Raw genomic sequence first — 23,515 nt, 5'->3', positions numbered from 1 at the left:
CACCCTCTCTGTCAGACAACAGCATAGCAGTCGAACTCTGCACAAGGATCTCATCTTTTGCTGTTTTCTGGCTCATCCCCATTTCACAGAACAAAGTTATTTTCCATAACACATAAGGTCCATATTTCTCAGCCTCGTCAATGTTGCCAGACCTCAGTGGACTTTTTTTTAAAGGCTCTTTCCATATCCTATTGTATTGTCTGGACCATCTCCAAATCCAGTTTTTAATTTCCTATTGGCTAAATTTTATTTTTTTTTTCTTCAGGCCTTGCGCTCATCTTCCGTTTAATCCTGGCTCCCCTCCTATGCTGTGAGAGAGAACTTAATCTCTTTTGGGCCAGTAGCCATGCCATTTTAAAATTCCTTTGGGCAGCTATTCAGCTGGTTTAACATCATTCAATCCCACTTCTTGGCTGGGATTTACTGTCTCCTGGTCTGCTTCCGTTCCTTTCGGTAAGGAGTATGAGGGCTGCATTTTTTCCTGAAGCAGGAGCTCTACATCCCTTCCAGTGTAAGCCCCTTTCCTTTGGCTCTATTTTCTTAAGATTCTGGCACCAAATATTTAACCAGTTCCCGTTGGTCAGGACACCGTGGGTTGAAATAGTGGGTCATTTCCTTTTTATGAAAAGATCCAGAGAACACCAGTGCTAGACATTGTTCTGAGACCTCCTGTGGCTTACACACCTTCGGTGCCCTATGGGCCTTTCTTCCAAGGGTATCTTAGAAAAACAGCATCTTTGGAACTACAGTACCTCAGATATTTAGATTTCAGGTATGATGATACCTGATGACGAGGCCCTGTTTAAAGACAAGATGAGGGTACTTGATTAAACTGCAAGTCAATAAATGAGGAGTGTTACTTTCTGGCTTCCATCTTTGTAGTGAACAAACTCCAGTGTGTTTGTTGGGCTCACAATTTGGTTAGTTCTGTTCATCCTCTCAGACTGACCTTTTATAACCATCACCATGAGGGGAGGCAAGAAGATGTGATGAATGAAGCCACAAACTTAGGTTCAGAAGATCGTTCCTTCACTAGGCTCTGTTCCTTTGCCAGCTCTACCACTAACTGGTTGCATAACCTTGAGGCAAGTTACTTCCCCTCTCTATGCCTCAGTTTTCTGGTTCTTAAAATGAAGGGGTTGAACTGAATAATCTTCAAATACCTTTCATGTTGAGATTAGCCATATCATTCATCTAAAAATGTTTTGATGACAGGAAGACTTTTTCTTCTGAACCATGCAAGAACTGTGGAGACTTTCCTGTGAACGATCCATTACCCCAAATAGGGCTCCATTCCCATCATCCACCTCTCTAGAGATCCTTGGCAACAGAAGGAAGGCTCATCAGTGAGCGCTTCCTCCAAGTAGGTATATCTTTCTTAGAATAAGAAAAATCAACAAAGATAGGATGTGTTAAGAAAATGAGAAAAAGAAGCACTTTTTTCTTAAAGAAAACAAAGGAGTGCATCTGTGAGAAAGAGAACCAAATCATTTAATTTAAAAAATGTACACAAATAACCCCTTTCTCCCCTTACACATACTTTTCTGTATATAATACAGGAAATCTGATGGAATTATTGGGGTTTTGTTATGAATTTCGTTGTTGAGGTCTTTGAACACAGTTGTAATTTTTTGGTGACTAAACAAGATTTTCCTGACTCTAACCCCTTTTTAAAAACCATGCAGCTTCCCATACTTTTACCTTATTTCATAGTTCATTTTACTTAAACAAGAGGGTGCCACCAAGTGTCTGTCCTTAAACCTTTATTTGAGAATTCAGGGTACCTGGTTGGAGTTCTGCTGTTATAATGGAGAATCCCTAATGATAATCAGTAGATTTTCGAAAGTTTTTGGTCCGGTGAGAAAATGTACTAAGTGAAAAGCATATGGATAAGGTCAGTGATTAAGACCCTCAACGTGTGAGTCTGTCAGTCCTTGACAACACTGCTACTTTAAAAATGAGCCACTGATAGTTCTAGATGCCCAGGACTATGCTTTCTTTCTCTTTCTGACATTTACATTATCTTGCTGTTGGAAAATTCACATGAATGCTCCACTATCCTCGGTCAGTATAATTCTTTATTGAATCCATTTCCATTAAAACAGTAATATTTATGTCTGTCTTGTTCAATAAAATATTAATAGCAAAAACTTGCATGAAAATTCAGCAATTCTGAAAAATCAGCAATTCTTCCAGTAGTGTACCTCATTCATTTGGGTTGCCAACTGAGAGATATCTGGACAGCCCTTCCTTTGTCACTCATTTGGTGGATAGTATGACTGATGGTGATACTATGGCTTTTACAGATGCCTACGCAAAATTGCCTTAGTAATGTAATAGACTCACCCTTCATGAAGTGAAAAGAAAACCTGTGATATATGAATCGTTCAGAATTTAGTTTCATCTTCAAAATTCAAGTTCATAAAAACGGGATGGCTTTCACGTGTTCATTTATGACTTGCATCTTGGTAGGGCTTCTATTCTTATATAATAATAAATTTTCTCAATTTATTAGCTTTATTTTAAAGAGTTAATCTTTATTTTATACTTAGCTTTATTTTAAAGAGTTAATCTTTTTTATTTTTTTTCACTGTTAAAAAAATTTTTTTTACAGTGAAAAAAAAATTTTTTTACAGTGAAAAAAAAATTTTTTTTTACAGTGAAGAAAAATTTTAATACTTAGAATTAGCCAGCTGGACTCAGTTTATTTTAGATGATCCCAATTTTGTTGGCAACATCCAAAGCATCATCGCCAGGAGCCAGGGGAACATATGCCTTCTTTTCCCCATCAGGCCCGATCAGGGTGCTGACCTTGGCCACGTCAATGTCATAGAGCTTCTTCCCAGTCTGTTTGATCTGCTGCTTGTTGGCCTTGACACCCACAGTGAACACAAGTGTATGCTGTCTTGTATCTCCTTCTGGCTGACTCGGTAGTTAGGGGAACTTGTTGATGGCACAGTGGTCAAGCTTGTTTCTCTTGGGGGTGCTCTTCCGAGGAAACTTGGGTTGCCTTTCAAGCCGCAGTGTCTTGGGCCTTTGGAAGGTGGGTGACGTGTATATCTTCTTTTTTTGTGGCTGTGGACACCTTTCAGCACTGTTTTCTTTGCCTTTGAAAGCTTTGCTTTGGCTTCAGCTTTGGGAGGGGAGGGGCTTCCTTGTTCACTTTTGGCGCTGTCTTCGTGAGAAGCTGTAGAGTAAATCTTAATTGTAGCAGTCCTTATAAAGGTCTTTATAGACAGAATTAACAATGGAAAAACATCTCAGAGAGCTCACATCATCAAAGGAAATTCTAGTGATACAAGACTTCTTTATACAGATCATTAGTGAGAGAAGTGAAACAAATGTCTTCTTATTAAGCTATTACCTCACCTCATTGTTGAAAACACGAAACTGCTGAGAATTACAATATATCATTTTCATAAAATATTAGTTGTTGAAGAGCTAGTCTCCAACAGGCATGCCACGTTATTTTTTCCTATTCATTCAAATCCAAAATATTGCTCATCTAAACTTTCTCTGTTAATCACTGTTACAGTAAGTCTGAGGCTGCAAGATTCACAGTAATTCTTAACCATCTCAGGACTTGCTCACCTTAAGGTCAGTTATTCAGTTCGTGAGTTTGTGATCATTAACGAGAAATCTTCATCGGCTATAACTGCAGGGAATTAATAACAAGGAAACCAAGAGCTTTTACTTCAAGAATTTGGACTGAAAAGCCACCAGATTGCTAGCATTGCTCTCCTTCTTTGCTCTCCATCATCCTATTGGAGTAGGGAAAGAAGTTGCTGGTGAGGTTCAGTTGAAGATTCCCACCTCAAAAAGCAGCCCTGACGAGCAGAGCAATGGCACAAAGTGCTCTGGAAGCAGAGAGGAGAGGCACTGAAATCTGCTCTTGGAGTAGCTACAGAAGGCGCCACACAGGAAATGTCCCTTGACCAGACTCCTGAAAAGCCAGGAGTGTCTGAGCAAAGCAGGTGGGGGTGGGGGAATTTCTAGTGGAGGAAGGGGTATGTGCAAAGTTAGTGAGAAGTTAAAGACCATAGGGTTTTCAAAGAACTCTAGTATACTGATGGGACTGGAGCATTTATCGGGACGGAGGTTGGCTACGAACTGTGGCTAGACTGCAGCCAGGAGCCAGATGATGATGGCTGCCCTATGCCCTGCGAAGAAGAGTGGTTGGTATCCTCTAGCCAAGAAGAGATACTGAACGTTCTGAGCAAGGGAACGTCACTGACAGGTTTGCAGTTTGGTGGAGAAAGGATTAGAGGGAGAGAAATGAGACTGGAGATAAGGAAACCTATTAGGTGTATGAAGAGTATCAGGAAAGATAGATAAATGGGTATGACCGAGAAGAGACCGGGGAGTAAGAGCAAGAGAGAGATGACCCTGAGATTTCTGACTTGGCTGACTGGTTGGATTCTCCGATGAAGGGAATGGAGGAGAAATGGAGGAGATGTGAGGTGGGGAGTGATAATAAGTTCATTGATTATGAACATGTCCAGTAGGTGTTAGATAAATGGTTCTAAAGGACAGAGGTTAGCCCTTGAGAGACACTGCGAAATCATCAGTGTAAAAGTGATCATGGAAGCATTTCTGAGTTTCTTTCCAGCCCTTCGATCTTGTTCAAAGAATAACGTAGTCTCTGACAGATTTCAGGAAGCCTAACATTGCAGGGGGCCTGTGTTAAGTGATTGGATGACACTGTGCAGTTACTCCTCTCCCAGTTGTGATCAGTAAACAAGTTGTAATCCCAGCCTCATGCTGACATTGAGAATCTTTCAGAACAGATTTATGCGATGACTTCTTTGTGTTCAATGCTGCAAGGGGGATTCATATTTTTTCAGATGTGAAATAACTTCATTGAGTTTTCCATTCAAGTTGGGGAGATAAGATATAGAGCCAAAAAAGGGAGGGTAAGAGGCAAGACAATTCTCATTAAGGTCAGGAAGTGCAGTTTAGTCGGAAGACGGTAAATTCAGTTTCAGGCATGATACATTTGACGTTACAGCAGGAGATCAAATGGAAATGATTTAGAACATGAAGGGTTCTGGCTGGAGAGGAGGATTTGGGATTTATTCCAAGGACCATGGTATTAGAAGTCTGGAGAGTGTGGAAAGGGTGGAGAAGGGGACACAGCAGATCCCAGGGAGGGACTGAGCCCTGGCAGACTCCACCTTCAGGCTGGGAAAGGTGAGAGACAGCCAAGGTGATTACGTGTAGAATGAGAATCATGTTCTGTCACTGGTCGTGAAAAGAGAGAGTTCAAGGAGGGGATGTTGACCAGACCTAGAGGTTAACATCTGAACTTACGCAGATAGTGTTGATGTTAGGAACTCTAGGAAGGGAAGTGAGACAGCTGCCGAAAATCACTGAATGGATCTTCTTTTTCTTCTGGAAAGTTTCCTGGACTGAGCTGTTTTAAAAATTAGAATAAGAAAAGCTCGAGTTGATTAACATTAACTCCCCAAAACTAAATTCTGTCAAGCGCAAATGAACTTGTTACTTTCATCATTTGTTATCTTGTTTCATTATTTTAACATAAAAACAAAAGCTTCACATGTATTTGGATACAGTAATTGCATTTGTCTTAATATTTCTCCAAAAACCTATATTTTGGGACTCTGAAGTCCAGAGGTGGCCAGGACAGAGAGCCTGGCAAATGGAAATGTGCAGTGTGACAGTGAACAGGAGAACGGGAATGGGAATGGAGAGGAAAATTAATAACTGTAAGGATAAAGAAAAACTATACCTAAAAGTCCGTTTGTAACTGTCTAATTGAGATGTCACTTTTATGAGAACATTTTTATTAATGGTGGGGTTGTGGGGAGCGCAGGACCACTGTCTGTCATCAAGTTTATAGAGAACAAAATGAATTTATAAGTTTGGCCACTGGCTAAGCAGCATTGACATTTAGGACCTTGAATGACTTGGTGACAGGAAGTGTTTTTTCGTGAATAACTGGGACTGGCTGGCTACACAGCTGAATTCCTCAGATTCTCTATCTCTCCCCACTCCATCCCCCTCTCGCTCCCCCTCGCCCTCCTTTCCTTTCCTTCTCCTCTCCCTCTCCCTTAATGGGAATGCTGTATAGACTTGATCAAGTTTAAACCATTGTCCAGGCAGGCAAGTGCTTCTTTCAGCCCCTAGCTCTGCAAGTAGAACTGTTAGCGTTTACCACAATCAAGAAAAGGTGACAATACCTTCCCATATTTCCCCTGTAGGAATATACAGTACTCTCCTTAGAAACAGAGTTAACAGCAGCATTTAGAAAATACTGACCGTGGCAATTGCAGTAGTCGTTTCAGTTTGAAAACATGTCCTGAGGAAAAGTCAATGTTTTCTCATAGAACCCAGTGTTTTGTCTAAGACCTTTTCATCGAAACATTTTATTTATGTGTAAAATGTTTTCAAAGTTCGTTCTTTGTAAACATGCTCATCTCATACTAATCGGGGTGTGTTGAGCACCTGTCTATACATTAATGTCTGGTGTTTGTCAGTCTGTGTTTTGTGTCTTTTTTACAGATATTGATGAATGTGTAAACAACACTGTTTGTGACAGTCATGGGTTTTGTGACAATACGGCTGGCTCCTTCCGCTGCCTCTGTTATCAGGGCTTTCAGGCCCCACAGGATGGGCAAGGGTGTGTGGGTGAGTTTTTAGATTTTTTTTCCCAACACATTTCGTATCTCCCCATGGAAAAGAAATCAAAGTTATCAACAACAGAAGAGATCGTAAGCAAGGTAACTGGGACAGCATTTCATCATAATTTGATTTTGTCACACAATTTGGGGATGTGCGAAAATATCCTGTGGCTTCTGAAATGGTTAGGGGTGTATGACTTTGAATTTAAATGTATAGTAAGAAGAACATCTGTTTAAACTCTTAGCTGAGTACGCAGAACTCTTCAGTCCCTCCTGCACAGGAAATAGAGTCTGGTGTGTGGTATAGCTTGTCTGTCTTCTTTAGGCAATAGTGCCTTTAAGGAAAGGTGTTGGCAAGAGTTTCAGTTTCCAGGAATGACACCCGTAAAGCAATGCTTTGGATTGTGCAACTATATTTCTTTACTCTCTTCTGGGATTGATGGAGCTGGAAGGAATCTTGAATATCATCAGATGTCTTAGAATATGGTCCAGCACGTGCTCGTATAAAAGAGATTTTGCATTTCATTTTCTGACGGGCCGTGATTTCTTTAAATCACATTCATTGTGAAACACGTTTGTAATTTAGAGCAATTAAATGGGAACGAGAAGAAAGGTTATTAGATTCGAAACTTCACAGATAACGAGGCTTCTTCTTTATTCCTCTTAATTAAGAAAAATAACTGTTTATTTCATGGCCAGAGGCACTTGAGGAGGAGCCAGTAACTTCTCAGTTGGGAAATTTGCAATTAAAGCATTAATTCATTTCACTTCCGGATTAAACTGGGAAAGCAAAATCTATGTATTTGGAAGTTTAATGATAAAAATCACTTGAATAGTAACCACTTTTAAGCTAACACTATCCTAATCGCTAGTTCTAATTCCTGCTTTCGTCTCCTTTGCACTAAAATACAAGCGATAAAGGTCATCTGACATTCACTAAATATTTTGACTAAACAGGTCATGTGATCTGACCCCTACTTATCTTCTCAGCCTCACCATTTCTTTCTTAACCTTTTGCATTCTAGCAACATAAAATTGCTTGCAGTTGCTCGTGTAACTGTGCAGTTATTTGGCTGTCCGCTCCTCCTGCGGGGAATATTCTCCCGACCTCCCCTTCCCTGAACCTGGACTTACCCCACTCGTTCCTGAAGCCAGAGGTTAGATGTCATCTCCTCCCAGATACCATCCCTGCTCCACCCCTCACTCTCAAACTCAGCTCTGACCTCTTCTCCTGCTTCCAGACTACCTTGAGCAAATTCTATTAGAGGACTTAGGACCTTTTCTAGAAGAACTTAATCCTGTTAGTACTGCCTGCATCGGCCTTCTCCCAGGCAACAAGCTGCATGTGATTGAGAATGCTCTCTCTCCTGGCTGGGCCTAATGTTTGGCCCATTGTATGTGCTCAGTAACTATTGTGTACCTGTTACCTATTGAGATGTCAGATGGTGAGCCACTGACTCCACACAACTCCCGAACCCCTGGTTAATATTCTTTTCTAAGCAGCCAGATGAGCCCTCTGAACCCATGCCATGTTTCATTTCGGCACACAAAATGCCCCCTTCAGGAGGAATAGTTGTTATCACTTTAGTGAACCCATCAGGTGTCCTTTTGTCTATTTATTCACTCTTTCCAAAATATTAGCTGAGCACCTATTATGTGCACTTCACCACACTGGGGTTCTGTAGGATTTAGGAGATGGTTGAGCCCTGATCCCAACCTGTCCGTGCTGTTTTCTCTGCTAGGACCCTGGCTGCCTCCCCCACTATGTCCACTCCGTCTTACCATCCAGATAGTGCTCGGCTCCAATGCCATTTCCCTAACCTGCTCTTGCACTGAAGGCCCACTGTCTTGTGCTTTCACAGTGCTCTGTACTTTGCCTTCTTAGCACTTATCACAGCCTATGAGATTATCGGATTAATTTTCCTGACTTGACTATAAGCTCCATGAAGACAGAGTTTGGGCCACCTGACTCATTGTTTCTCCAGTGCCCCGCCCACAGACATGAACTAGAAGATATTTTTGATTGAATGAATGCAGTCTGGTGGGTGAGGTTTAAGTAGCCATGTAAATAATGTCAATTAGAAAGGAGAAAGTTCCATTTGACATTTACCTAAAATTGATAGATGTGAAGTGGCAAATTTCTAAAGTCAATTTTTCTGATCTAAATTATGACTGTCTAGGTTGATTAAATATACCAACTCTTTGATTTACTTCATGTTACAATATCTTTCCTTAAGCAAACCCCAGCTCATTAAGTTTCTATCTGTTTACATATAAATTGAAATGGAAAAGTGAGTAATTATTCAAATAAGTCAAGATACATAAACTTTCTGTTAAATTTACTGGGTATAGTAGGTGAAAATGGGGTTATTGTTTTTTTCTGAATGATTTGGGTAATTACTTGGATTTTTAGCTTTGTATAAACCATCTCAGAGTGTGCTCATGAAAGCTGATGTTTGTACATGTTTAATGCAAAATGCATGAACATTTCAGATATCAATTCAGGTGCTTTGCTGAACTGGGCACTCATTAATAAAATTTGTAGGAGGAGAAAAGGTAAGAGGTACTATTGGACAAAGTCAAACATGAAATTAGCCTTACTCTAGGGCTATGTACTTGTATGATGTTGAATAAAATGTACTCATCAGTACATTCCTTGACTATCTTTTAATTATGTATATTTAAGCTCAGAAGAAAAACATTTCGCAAAATAAGAATTACACTGGGACACCAACAGAATTATTAAAGCCACAGTGAAATCACTGGGAAGTGATTGGACCAATTTGTTTCACATGAATGATTAATGTAGCCCAGTGAATATTTACAGGGGTCTTTCCTTCATTTCCTAAAGGGATTACACAACCTGAATGCTGGTTGTTAAATTATGAACATTTTGGCTGCTAGAGAACTGTGTTTTCAGACATTTGAGTGGATTCAAAACCATTTCTTAAAATGAAGTTGAAGAAAGCTATGGTTTCTAAAGTGCCAAGTCTGCTAATTTTCCTTGAATTGAGAACTGAGAGTAAGCATGTTGAGTTATTTAAGACCTCATCATGTCGGAAAGTCAGGGAAGAGACAACGAAAGAGTCAAAGATTCATAGGATGCTCGCAAGACAATTCTGGGTTGTTTCTTAAAGCCAGAATTGCAATTTGGATCCTTTGCTTCACGTTTTCCTGATCCTTGCATACGAACCAAATTGTACAGCCCTGCCTCTAGGAGCCCCTTCCCAAAAGAGCAGATGGGTTTGACTGCTCACCAGGGATCACCCTGTTTTCAGCAAATATGTACTACTAGCCTTGGCACTGCAGTTAAAACAAAGAGCTGTCAGAAGTGAGGCAGACGTCTGACTTGACCTGTACTCCCTTTTCCAGATGTAAACGAATGTGAACTACTCAGTGGCGTGTGTGGCGAAGCCTTCTGTGAAAATGTAGAAGGGTCCTTCCTGTGTGTGTGTGCTGACGAGAACCAGGAGTACAGCCCCATGACGGGGCAGTGCCGCTCCCGGGCCTCCGGAGGTAAGTCACAGTGGCACTGTGTAGGGCATGGAGGGCTCCTCTCAGGGATCTGTACCTACATGGGTGTGCGCCAAACACTCTGGGAGTGAGATAAGAAATAACCGAATGTTCTGGCACAGTGCTGTCTCTGGAAGCTTCTATGCGCTTTCTGAGCCAGCCTTATCCGTGGAATTAGGATGTGGGTGATGACTGGCCTCTAATGTGCTCTCCAACCCAGAGATGCCATGAGTTAGGAGACAGGATCCAAAGTGATGAGCACATTTACTGGGCGTTGCTGAAAACTCAGAGCCATCGCTCAGGGTTTCATATCGCGTCATCTCATTAAGTTGCATACTCCTTCTTTCTTGGCCCTTGGAGCAATGTATCTTGACACGTCTCTAAATTAAGAGCAATATATAAGCCTCCCAGGATCTACAAAGACTTCCACTTGGAATTCTTACGATGTTTCTCCAGAATTTGGCCTGGAGAGTGGCTGTGTTTGCGTTCATTTAAAATTTGATTCAGGCTGTGTCGTCATGGCACACATTGAAATGGAGAGTGGATAGTTTTCCAAATTAATCAACTTGGAGATCTCCCTTTTAGTTTGTGCCATGTCACTATATAGGTTGGTCGTATTTTAAGGAAAGCAAAAGATGAACTGGTTCTTTGAGAGCCAAATAAAACGACACACAGAGCATTTTACTTCCTTGTTCAATCTCAGTTGATTTTATCCACGCTTCTAAGATAGCGTTCTGTGTAAAACAATTGCCTTCACAGGTAATAGGGGACAAAATATAAGAATAGATATTTTCACCCACACACATTGCTCTTTTCAGTTATTAAATATAGAAAGGTGAGGGGTGCAGATGTAAATGAACAGACAGTGAGTGATACAACACGGTTGTGAAGGGGAGGAGACAGAGTACGACTAGAGGGAGGGGTTGCTTTTCATTCAAGTGGCCACCTCTGCGCCACACAAGCCCTAGCAAAGACTTTTCATCCTAGTTATACCCATAACGGCAAACACCAACAAACAAAAAGTCAAAAACCTGGCTGGCCAGTAACACTGGTTAAGTAACTGTCTTTTTCTTGTGTATCTTTGGTTCTGTGGAGTAGCACCTCATCCATAGTATTATTTTGACTGAAATCATTCACGTGTCAGAACATTGTAGAGTCATCAAGTGATCTGTAGGAAGATGAGGTAGTCAAGATAACTGCATGTGATGCAATGCGAAATGAAAAAATAAGGTATTCCAACGATCACAATCTGTGGGGGGAAGGAAGAAAATATATAAGAAGATCATTGGAATTAATGAGAATGTTAGTGTTTCCATTTATTTTCCAAACGGTTTGTAATACTTTAAATTGGAATGGCCAGAGTTCTGGTCTGCTAACTACTTTCCAGCTGTGTAAGCTTGGGCATGTCAGTCAACATCTGTGAGTTTGAATTTTCTCACCTATAAAATAGAAAGATTCTATTTACCTCATGGAGTTTTATGATTTTTTAAAAAATCGTATATAGAAAAGCCTTTTGTTAGTGGCAAAATATTGTATGAAGTATTAAAGTAGTAGTCTATAATCCAAACACAAAAGAGATACCTGTTTTTCATACTTTTGTGAGCTCTTCTGAAATGGTAACTACAAATACTTTCTTGTTGGAATATTTTAGTATTGTGAAGAAGTGATTCATTCAGTACATATAGCTTCAATTAGGGAATATATCTGGGACTCTAAAGTTTGCTCATTTTTTTCTTTTAGAAATTTAACAATGCATTAATGGATCATGAGACCACCTAAACCATTTTTGGTGAACTGGACTAGCTCACTATAAACTGCTTCTTAAAACTTTACCGTGACTTTTTGTCAACCTTGTTCCTCATCTCCTATTTTCTATTTTTCTGTAACTAAGTCCCTTTGCCTTTTTCTTCCCTTAGTCTCTCTCCTTGCTCTCTCATTGACTGACTCTCTTTCTGGAAAGTTCTTCCAGTCAGAGTTTACTGGTACTCTTCTTCTGCTTTTTCAGAGAGCATTGTTTTGAATACTCAGCTCATAAAGTTTGTCTGCCAATGAAAACATAATTTCTCCTTGTTCTTAGCATTACATTTAATCCTTTTATTTCTGGGTTTCTTGCATATTTTCCCCATCGTTTTCTGACTTGTACTAAATCCTCTACATACCCAATTGTTTTATTGGTTCATGTCCGTATAATCTGATTAAACAATAACCAGTGAAGCTTATTCATTTGTACAGTTCCTAGTATCTCTGACTCCTACCATACCTCAATTTGTATAGTTCTTGGCAAATTTTGATTATGTGGAATCTTACGGTTATCTGTGATGACATCTTAATCATAGTATTCTGAGAGACAGATCAGCTATAAAATGCAAAAGGAGCCTTTTCCCTGCCTTCACAGAGCCAATAATTGATCAGTTGTTTGAAACAGGTGATTGAATCTGCAAATCATAAAAAGATAACATATCCATTAAATATTTAAATTTTAACTTAAAGCATAAATGAACATTCATTCATTCTTTGAATAGAAGTCCATTGTTAAGAGTTCTGCCTGGCTTGTCTTGCATAAACCATATCTATTACGCTTTATCTACACCGCCAGATAAAGGGAGTAGGAATTTAAAGGCCTTCGCAAAAGTAAGTGAGTGCAAAATCTCTCTAGATTATTTATTGCAGCTTATCTCATTTTTTTTACAGTTGTCTTATCCATGCCTATTTGATAGCATTCTCTTTACTGACTAAACGCTCTTTCTAAAGCTTTTTGTTCTAGAAATAATTCTTCTACTCACATTTGTATTTTATTGGTTTATATACTATTTGATGATGTAATGATAAGATCAGTACACTGGCACAGAATGTTTGAGAATAAGTAGAGCTAAGCCTTGGTCGGCGTACTGTTCAATGTGTAAGATCAGAAGTGTGTGGGCCTGCCCTAGCACAGGCTGTGCGCATTCTACCTGCTCTGTGGGCATTAGCCAGGATGTTGTCAGAGGGCAAGAGAACAGCCGTGAATCCAGCAAGTTCGTGAGATGGAGGCTAGAATTTGTATCATACGCCAGCCAATGAATCTACTGTTACACAGAACAAAACAGTTTTACCAAGTGTTAAAGTTTTTTAACAAGGATCAAAATGAATGTCATTACGAACATGCTAGGCTAACGATCTCATTTTTCCTGAAAAATAATCAGGAAAGATAAATGTGTATTATAGGCGATAACATTTTTACTTGGCTGTAAGATTTCCTCAGGACCACAGACATTCCAGTGAAGCAATAGCACAATAACCTGAAGAGGTATCGTGCTGAGGGCAGAACTGGGCCTACGGGGTGGATGTCAGGAAGGCAGATTTCAGATCAGTATGCCAAAGAACTTTTCAATAACTAGAGACAGTCAGCAAATACCTGTCTCATGAAATTGTGGGTATGACTTGGAGGTACCCAAGAGCAGGTGGGATACCCGCTGGCAGGAAGGCACTCATTTCTAGCAGGACGTTGTCCCGGGTGGTCTTTCAGGTACTTTTGAACTTTCAATGTCCTAGGAGATTTTTATTTCTAAACTACCTCTTGGCTCCCACCTAATTTTTCGTAGGCCTGTTCTAATGTTTTTCACTGCCTGGGCCTTTGGCCACTAATTTACATTGCTGTACATTGCCTAAAAGCACCTTAAGCAGAAATAACTAAAAAATGTCCATACCAGACCACTCATCACATGTAAGAGGGCACAGATGTGAAATAGAGTCCGATGCTTTTATTTCCTCAGTGCCTGTGATAATTGCTCAATAAAAACTTTATGTCCTTGGGCACTCTAAAGGAAGCAGTAAATATTTAGTCTTGGCAACTGCAGCCTTCAAGCCTTACCCACAAAATACTGTTCTCTGTCTTGATTAGTGCATAGAGGAGACTCTGTGGTAGGAAAGGAATTTTATTTTTAAAACAGAAGTTACAATGAAAAGGATGCAAAAAATGTATATATTAGAAATGTATATAAATGTATATATTATAATCAATGTAGGTGTTCCTCACTTTGAGAAAAGCAAAGAAAGAAAACAGCATCAGAAATTATAAAACATAAATTGGAGTAATTAATTGCATTCTAAAATAATTGTTCTTAATACAATTCATTAGAGGGTTTCGTTAGATATCGTTTTCCTCTGACATATTTGGGAGCTTATTCTCACATCACAAGCTAGCCCCTAGACATTGAGAAACTGCCTTAGTGGTTTGCCAGCCCAGCCCCTTTATTTTCAGGTCAGGAAGCCAAGGTCCAGAGGGAAGTTTGAAGTTTTATCCCTAGGGTCATCCAGCTGATGCTTGGCAGAATTGGCACAGGAACCCAACTTAGGGATCTTTCCACTTCCATTCTACTTCTCAAGGCTGAGGAGCCCATTGCACCAAATTCTTATAAAAATTGGCTTCATTTTCACTTTATTTCTTTGTTTTTGTTCTCATTGTTAAAACAATGCACATTCTTCATAGAAAATTGGCAAACACAAAAATATATCAAAAAAGAAAATCCCTGGCAGTGTCATCATCCAGGGATATTCCCTGTCATCATGTTGACCTTCCAGATTCTTTGAAGGTACATCCATACCCTGCCCCCCACCTTGATAGAACTGTCTTCCATTTGATCTGCAACACGCTGAGAGCAGCCCTCAGACTCTTCATCTGAGTGAAACCCCTTTCTCTTTGGTCATCAGTGAGTGTCTTGTGCTGAAGCCATTAGTTTCATCACAGACTCCATCTTCAGAAAAAACGACAATGGTTTCTTGTCACACGCCCCCCGCCCTCCTTTTGCCTTTGACTGATTTCAGGACATTCCTCCTCCCTGTATCTTCTTACCTCTTGAACTGGTCCTTTTCTGTCTCAGTCTCAGACTCTATTTTCTAATGCCTATTCCTTAAATAATAATGTCCCAGGAGCTACACATTTAGCCCTATTTTTTACTCTATATTCTTCTCCTGGGATGTTTTATCCTCTTGTCTGAGTCAACTATTACTTATCTCTGAGTCAACTATTACTTCTATGGTGTAGACTATCAAGTAAATACCTTGTGGCTCCGCTTCTGTCCTGAGTGCCACCCTCCTATTTCCAGCTGCCAATTATTGGACCTTTCTCCTAGGGTATCCTGTCAATGTCTTTGCCTTAAATTCTCCAAAACCAAATTAATTACCATTCCCTCTCCAATCTATTCCTCTCCCTGTGTTCACTCACTACAGCCAAACATCAGTACTGGAAATCCTGAGTCATACTTGAACTTTTCTCCCCGTCCATCCAAGCCATCACAACAACTTGCCAATTCTGCCCCAGTAGTATCCCTCAGATGTCTCCCTGCTCCTCTGTTACCACGGCCCTGGGCCAGTCCTTCAGCATCTCTTACCTGGACCCCTGTCTTCCTGCCTGTCCCATCAATCAATTCCTGCTCCACACTGCTGCCACAGTACATTTTTGAAACATAACTCGGGTTTTAAATCCTTCTTAAAACTTTCAACTGCTTCCTACTGCTTATAGCATGAAGTCCAAATCCATGAGCAGGGCAACCTGACCACCTATACTCTATCTTACTCCCCTTTGCACCCCCTGCACCCTAACTCTCTGCTTAGTGCAGTGCTGACCTATGGCAGACACTAAGTAACTATTGCAAAAAGTTGCCTTTCCACGTTGGCGAATGTGTCTCTTCTGTACCCCACCATCTCATTCCCAGCTAGTTCTGTAAAATAAAAATAATGATTCATCTTACCAAAGATATAAAGGGGGTACACTTAACTGAGGAATTATGTATTCACACTTCTACTTGTATGTAGGAGGATAGTTCATCTGTGTGCTTTGGTTAAATTACAAGTGGTGCAAAAGAGAAAAAGGAGTATTTCCCTGCTATCGGACACGTGCAAACCATCCTCATGGTTCTGACAATTGAAATCAAACAGCATTCTTGTTCTCTCTTCTTAGAGAGGTCCACCACCACGTTTTGTGTATGTATGTATTTTTTTCAGGCAGGAAACCACATAATTCAACTGTTTCATTTGGCAGAGTAGGGTGTTTTTTTTTTTTTCTAATGTGTTTAGTTAACCTGTAAAATCAATTAACATTAAGAGAGTTTTTAAAAAATAATTTCTGATTGGAAAAAAAGGCCTTTGGTAGGAAAAAAATTAAAGACATATATATTTATAATGCAAGCACTGTAAAATGTCATAAAACTCCCAAGGTCTTACTGTATATTTGTAATGGATCCATACCATAAGTGTAGGCAAGGCTGAAGAAAATATGCTCATTTGTTTTTGTTTTGTTTTTTAAAGTTGGGTCAGGTTTCTTCCTATATTCAAAGAGGATAGTGAGAAGAGTTTACCAATTACCAAACCATGCTTTTATTTTTATAATTTTTCTGCTGGTTACGTATAGTATCTAAAATAATACGTTTTTAATAAAGAGATGTTGATATTTGAATGAACTGACATATCAGTTGATCAAAGTGACACTCAAACGGTATATACATAAACCGTTTTATCTTAATACTACAAGAAACACCCACACTTTTGCATTAGAAATGGATTTTGGACCCAATACTTTGCTATAAATAAGGCCTTGAGAGGAATGGTTTGTACATTTCCTTTTAAATGTTTCCAGACATTTTACATGAGTCTTCCAACGTGGCTTGATTCTCTCAATCATCTTTACAGTCCCTGGTGACGCACACGTGTCTGTGACAGGGCTTGTGTTGCTATGACATCTGCTCATTTCTCCCTCTCCCCTCCTTGTTCTCGCCCACCTCAGTGTGTCTCTCTCATTTTCCCTTCTCCACAGTGCTTTGTTCTGCTTTCAGGAGTCTCTTCTTTCACCCATATCTACCCACTTTTCTTATGCCGACTTTTCCAGTGTCTAGTTCATATCTCCATAAATCACAGACTTCCTCTTCTTACTTCTCCCCAGCCTGTTCCTACCCCAGCCTCACTTCTTCCATTTTCTTCTTACTCCTTCACCAGGAAAAAACAAAACAGAACCCTACATTCAATCTGGCAAGTATTTACTTACTGCATGCCTTGTAAGTCTGAGGCCCTGAGGCTTCCAGCTGAGACTGGTGTTGTCTTCTATCCCAGCACCTATGTCAGAAACACAGTTCTCACTTGTTCACGTGTTAATGCACCCCTGCCCCCATCCCCAGGCTCTCACGGTCACGTCTGGGGACTCCTTCTACACGTAAGGTATCCCCTCAGCCCACTCTGCCCACACAGAGCTAAGTGCAGTTATACTTTTTCCTCCTCGCCTAATCACACTTTATTTGCTGGCCAATTTTTAAATTTTTAAAAAATTTTTCCAAGAATGTGGCTCAAATGTCAACTCCTCCAGGCAGCCTGTCATGATAACCTTGCCCACCCCATCCTTCCGCAATGTGGCGTAGATGCCCAGGACTTGCTCTCCCAGCTCTGGCCTGACCTGACTCCCCACCTGACTCACCTCTTTAAGGATGGGAGCTGTGTGGAAGAATCTTCTATCAAAACATTTTTCCTCTTGTTTTTCACTTTCTAACCTTTATTTTGACTTCTTTCACATCTTTTATTATCGGAAGTCACCACCTTTCCACAGTCTTCTTTTTTATTTACACCCCTTCATATCCAGTCATTTCCTATTGTCAGTATTTGTTTCCTGAAACTCACCAAGTGGCTTTCTCCTGAATTCCACTTCACACACACATGCACACGCACACACACACACACCCCTCATCTTCCAAGTCCTTGAATGAGAAAACTAGGGGAAAAAAGATACATATGAATTTCCAAGTTCTCTTTTACTCCTCCTTGGAACATTATTACACTAGAATTCCTTTTCTCATTAAAAACATGAGTTGGTAGAAAACATGAGTGCCTGTGGTGATTTTAAAAATAAAAAAGAGACTGAAGCTTCCTGAGTAATTCTGTTGAGTTACTGAACCTTACCACACTCACAGAGTTGTATAAATTGATGTCTTCTTCGGCACTGTGGCCAGCTGTTGTTTGTGCCATTACTCTTTGGTCATTGTCACAATGCTGACTGTCCGTCCCAGAGGGTATAGAGGATTAATACGGAAAGACCTTCAGAGCACGTTGTAAATGGAAAGCAAAATCATGACAAAGGTCCATTTAGAATGCTCGTCAGCTTTAACCAAAAAAAATGTTCCAGATTTCCTCACCCCAACTGCAAACCTAAGTGGAGACATACTTGGGGAATGATTAAAGGATGAAGCAGTCCTGTAAGTGAATGCCCGCACCCTCTTCTGTCTGACCAACCAAGTGAAACGGAGCTGTTAGAAGCATCTAGGAACTCCACGAGCAGCACCTACAGCTCCAACCTTCTCCTTTCCAGTCAGAGCAAGGGTGCCCGACTATCTCTCTGGCCTTGCAGCTGAGCGCCACACCTGCAAGAATTACTGCTGCCCCCTCCCCATTTGTCTCAAAGAGAAAAAAAAATGAAAACAGACAAAGCAAAACACACTCATGCTAATTGAGATGCTAAGATAGCTGAGTTCCTTAGAAGTCTGGGAAAGCACATGGCACTGGGGCGTTGGACCCAACTTAAATGTTCTCTTCTGGAAAGAGAAGATGCTTTATAATCTGCATGATCTGTCTAATGGAGTTACTCTGCAAAGCCCATGAAAAGGCTTCTGTAAAAGTTTCTTCCAAAAAAGCACACAAGCAAAAGGTCCAAAAACTCAACTTCTTATCACCAGTCATACCCCCAGGATTAAAATACACAAATTGCTGTGTATATACAGATGTGAAGCCAACTTCTTAAAACAAATTGAAAAATTGTATCTGAAAATGCTAGAGGAGAAGTAATGCATATATTTCTTAGAAGTCCGTGGCATGAGATACATAGTTTGGCTAATCTTATTCATAATATATGTAAGAAAAGAAGTCATTCTTTTTAATGCTTGGCACTTTCTATAACCATTGCCTTTTTTTTTTTTTTTTTTTTTTATTGTTTTCCAATGAAAACATTTCTTCCCTGGCAGCAATGACCTAAACTCATACAGAGATTCTTTAAGGAAATCACATTCCATGTATTTACTGATTAGAGTGTTCCCCCAGTGGAAAAAAATGCTCTAGGAAGTTAATTATTTAATGGTTAGGAAGATAGGGAAATTGTAGTTTTTCTCAGAATGACCTTTGTGGACCAGTTTTTCAAAAAGAATTTGCTTCTCTTTCCAAACACGGATGAGGGCCTGACTAACCCTCAATTTCAGCTGTGTAAACATTGAACTTTCAAACTGCTTGGAAAGAAAATAGGAGCAAAACTTGAAATAACCAATGTAAAACCAGAATACTACAATGATATTATTGATTGTTTCCCTTATGCAATAATCTGTGAATTTCCTTGCAAACAAAAAGGAAAAACAGCAAAGATAATTTTATCTTATTGCTTAGCTTTTATGCTGTATTACAAACATTGTAGAAAACAGTGTTTATGTATATGTAATTTTTGACATAGCTTGACTCAGGCAGAAGCCTGTGGGTTCTGATTACCTGTGACTGTAGCAGCCTTCAGTGACGTATAATAAATACCATGACATACCTACAACTTTGTACACAATTAAAAAACAAAACAAAACAGTTATTGAGCCCTCTTTTAGCCCAAACTGTAAACTTGATTGGCTAAACTAGTTGTGTTGCTTACTTGATCTATATTTCTATTTTATGTTCATTAATAGCTAGCTAGCTGTGTTTTTAGGCCAACTGAATAAAATAATTGAGCAGAGTTAGTAATAGGGTGTCAGTTTATTCACAAACATTGGAGGAAGTTTATCAGATGTTCCACAGGGTTCATGATTGATTTAATAATAATTTAAAATACCTACTCTTAGTTTCCCCAAATGATTCCACGTGTAAGAGCTTGGAGCCCCTCTTGAAGAGGATGCCTGGTAGGGATCTGTGCCACTGGAGTGGACAAAACACACGATAAAAGCTAGATGAGATGAGGAAAATGGCAGGTTGTATCCAACTTCACACACAAGGAAATGATTTAAAACCACTTGGTAAAACTGCTGCATAGGAATCAGCATTTCAGTTTTTTTCCTGGACACTTACTCTAGGTTTGAATTTGTCATCAGCTATTAACACTAACTTAGAGTCCAAGTTGAAATCTGTCAAAGACAGAATAATCTGAGAATTAGCCAGAATCAAGTGTGCAAGGGATCTTTGCTACTCTGTGTTCTAAGAATAACAGGGATGTTCAAACTTGTTTGCTGCCTTGCTTGTTTTTAATGCCATAAGAGGAAAGAAAGGGCAGCAGCTTTTCTAAGAGAATTTTGTATCCTTACATTTTAAAAACACCATTGCTCGTTGGTATACTAATCAAGTTTCCACAGTCAACCTGACGCTGCCAAAATAAATCTAGAGGAAGCTATTTTGAAAATAACTCCTTACGTTTTTCTAATCTAACAACTTCAAAAAAAAAAAAAGGTAAGTGTTGACATTAAAGTCTTATAGTCTTATGCTCACTGGCAAATGTCTTCCTTTTGTCCCTACAGGTCCCCCCCCATCCCCCGCCAAAAAAAAAAAACAACACAAAAAACTGGAAACAGCAGAGTTCTCATGAAAAAATTTCACTAGAGTTCATCTAAGCAGTTGTCACGGTGGTAGTCAGCTTCTTATTTGATGTAGCATAAAAGGAAAACTTAATAAATTCTAACTGGATCATAGGCAGTAATTTGAACTTCATAGTATATGGTAGGGAAGGAGTTAGATTACTTGCAAAGTCTAATATTGACCATTTTTAAAATATTGATCATTTTTGAAAAACACAAACTTGTTCATAGACTTTAAATCTGATGGGATTAAATTATTTTTGGTATTATCTAACAGTAGGTGGATTTTGTTCTCATCATTTGTATTCTATCACATCACTTTGTTTGTCTTTTATCACAGAGGGTTAAACTGAATCTGTTAAGAATGTATTTTCCTCTAGGATACACTTGAGCCGGGACTAGAACCAGCCTTGAAATTCTACCTTGATGCTTACCTGGCACTCACTATTTCATTCAAAGTCATATATTTGCAGCAATTTAAGTCGTTAGATTTTCAGTAATGAAAGGTTATTTTATAGACTCCAGGCTACTGCAGTATTTTTCTGGTCACCATCTTCTGCTTTGTTCTATTCAGTAAAGACTGGGGGCATGGTTGGTTCAAATAACCACTTAAGGGTTAAATATTATGTGTGGCCCCGCATCTCTGGTCAAGTGTTGGGGAAAATTTTCATTGATTTAAGTAGGTGTTATAGCTCAGTAAAGAACAGTCCTATGTTTGGCAAGAAAGCAGATATGGAAACTTTACTCACAGCCCAATTTAGAAGAAGAAAGTAATTGGTTAATGTAAAAGGAAATGACTTGGACAGATTTACACTCTTGGGGTATATTAGAAATCCACCAAAATTCAGGATTCGAGGACATTTTTGTCTTGCAGTGGAAGAATCTAGCACTAACCGTGGAAAGCAGCTTTCAGTAAATGAAATGCTACTGACACACCCGGTCTTCTGTTATCATTGTGTCTTCTACGCCGTTTTGAGACACATACACCTGATATGTCTTGTCAATCGTCTTTTTACTTTCTCCACTCTGTTAAGATGTAGAGGTAGAGCCACCCAGAGAAGAAAAGAAAGAATGCTACTATAATCTCAACGATGCCAGTCTCTGTGATAATGTGCTGGCCCCCAACGTCACCAAACAAGAATGCTGCTGTACTTCTGGTGCTGGGTGGGGAGACAACTGTGAGATCTTCCCCTGCCCCGTCTTGGGGACTGGTAAGAGTCAGCTAAGTGGTGGAGTCACTCTCGTGTCTGGTCCAGTGGTGTCCACGGGTCTTGGAATGTCCTCATATTGGTTACTACACTGAACCTTTGAAATGATGACATTCGCTGGTAGCTACCATATTCACATTGCGGTGAGATTACCTAATAGTGAATTTCATTCAGATCTGGAACCATTACCGTCATCCCACCTCAATCTGTATTCTAAAACTTCTATCCATCGCTGAATAGACTGCTAGAAAGATAATTAAGTTTTATCCCATTTTAAAATTAAAACCAGTCTTTTTTGCTAACAAGGACACAGCATTATCCATAACTAGACATTGCATACTTAAGCTAAGATTTGCTTGGTGGATTCTTATTAAACCTTTAAAATACTAGAGACCACAATTATGGAGAAAGAAATCATAACTTCAAGTAAAACATGGGTAAACAAAATGTGGGTGAACTAGAAAGTTTTTTAAAACACTATAAGTAAACTTCTGAAATATTTAGACTTATTTGCACCTAATCCATAATTTTGGGGATTGTACTGAATTTATTTGCCTGAATTAAGTGGCATGATTTGCCTTAAAGTTACTGAGTATGAGAAAGCAAAAACTGAATTTAAAATACACATTCATGGAAGATGTTGATTTTTTTTTCCTTTTTTCAACTTCCTTTTTTTTCCTTGTCTCTCCTGAAATCAGCTGAATTCACTGAAATGTGTCCTAAAGGGAAAGGTTTTGTCCCCGTTGGCGAATATTCTTACGATGTTGGAGGCGAGAACTATAAAGGTGAGAATCAAGTACTAATGAATTTTCAAGATATGTGCCCTATCAGACATTCAAGTAAAAGCATGGCTTGCGTCAGACAGAATTAGAATTCTTATAAGCCATGGAAACTGATTCCAAAACCTTTAATTCTACCTTTGGACAAAAGCTCCTATGGACTCTCGACAGAGCCGTGCATGGCTTGGGAGTTGGAATACTTAAGGCTGTGTGATGGTGGGACGTCACTTAACCGTCTCAGTTTCCATCTCTGTGATAGGAATAATGTCTCAAAAGTTACAGGATTAAATGAGATAATATATGTTCCAGTACCTAATGCAAAATTCTGCAATTAATAAATATCCTTTTATTCCAGAAGTGTATTAGAAATCATATGTTAGGACCGTATAAATTTGACCATCATTGTATTGGTCTCTAACGGTCATCAGCAGAGCTAAAATTCTTGCTGTTGTAGAACTCATCGTACTGTTTCTAAGTCGGACCTTCTACCAACAGCCACAGATTCATCATAAGGAATGAAAACGAAGAAAGCGAAAGTAGATGTGTTTTATATATTTAATGCTATTAGTCTGTAATTCTAAAATAAATGTGCAGCCATTTTATTTTGGTGAAATCTAAACCACATGTATGAATATTTCCTCATTAATCACTCACTCTTGATATTTCCGCGATAGAGGTATTAAGAACTTTTATATGCAAAGTGATTTTTTTCTGTAAAATTTAATATTGAAAATTGCTAAGTCAATGGAAAACAGACTAAAACTTCTTTACTGTTCCTCCAATTTTGGAAAGCTAGGACTTTAATAATATGGTATAATTCAGTAGCT

General features: G+C 39.4%; 1 protein-coding gene across 10 annotated transcripts in view; it reads left to right on the top strand.

Moving 5' to 3' along the window:
* LTBP1 (latent transforming growth factor beta binding protein 1) overlaps nucleotides 1-23,515 on the top strand; it is a 348,164-nt gene that overhangs the window by 294,990 nt on the left and 29,659 nt on the right. For 7 of the 10 annotated variants that reach the window (XM_033124736.1, XM_033124740.1, XM_033124734.1 and 4 more), the window contains 4 exons: nucleotides 6,523-6,648; nucleotides 10,014-10,157; nucleotides 21,736-21,912; nucleotides 22,608-22,694. In XM_033124736.1, the coding sequence (XP_032980627.1) occupies nucleotides 6,523-6,648; nucleotides 10,014-10,157; nucleotides 21,736-21,912; nucleotides 22,608-22,694 (534 nt within the window). The remainder of the gene's footprint in view (nucleotides 1-6,522; nucleotides 6,649-10,013; nucleotides 10,158-21,735; nucleotides 21,913-22,607; nucleotides 22,695-23,515) is intronic. The other 3 variants (XM_033124738.1, XM_033124741.1, XM_033124743.1) reach the window with 1 other exon arrangement.

Source organism: Rhinolophus ferrumequinum, chromosome 13 (genome assembly GCF_004115265.2).
Source record: "Rhinolophus ferrumequinum isolate MPI-CBG mRhiFer1 chromosome 13, mRhiFer1_v1.p, whole genome shotgun sequence".
NCBI classification, from domain to species: Eukaryota; Metazoa; Chordata; class Mammalia; order Chiroptera; family Rhinolophidae; genus Rhinolophus; species Rhinolophus ferrumequinum.
This window is presented reverse-complemented; position numbering and strand designations above follow the sequence as displayed.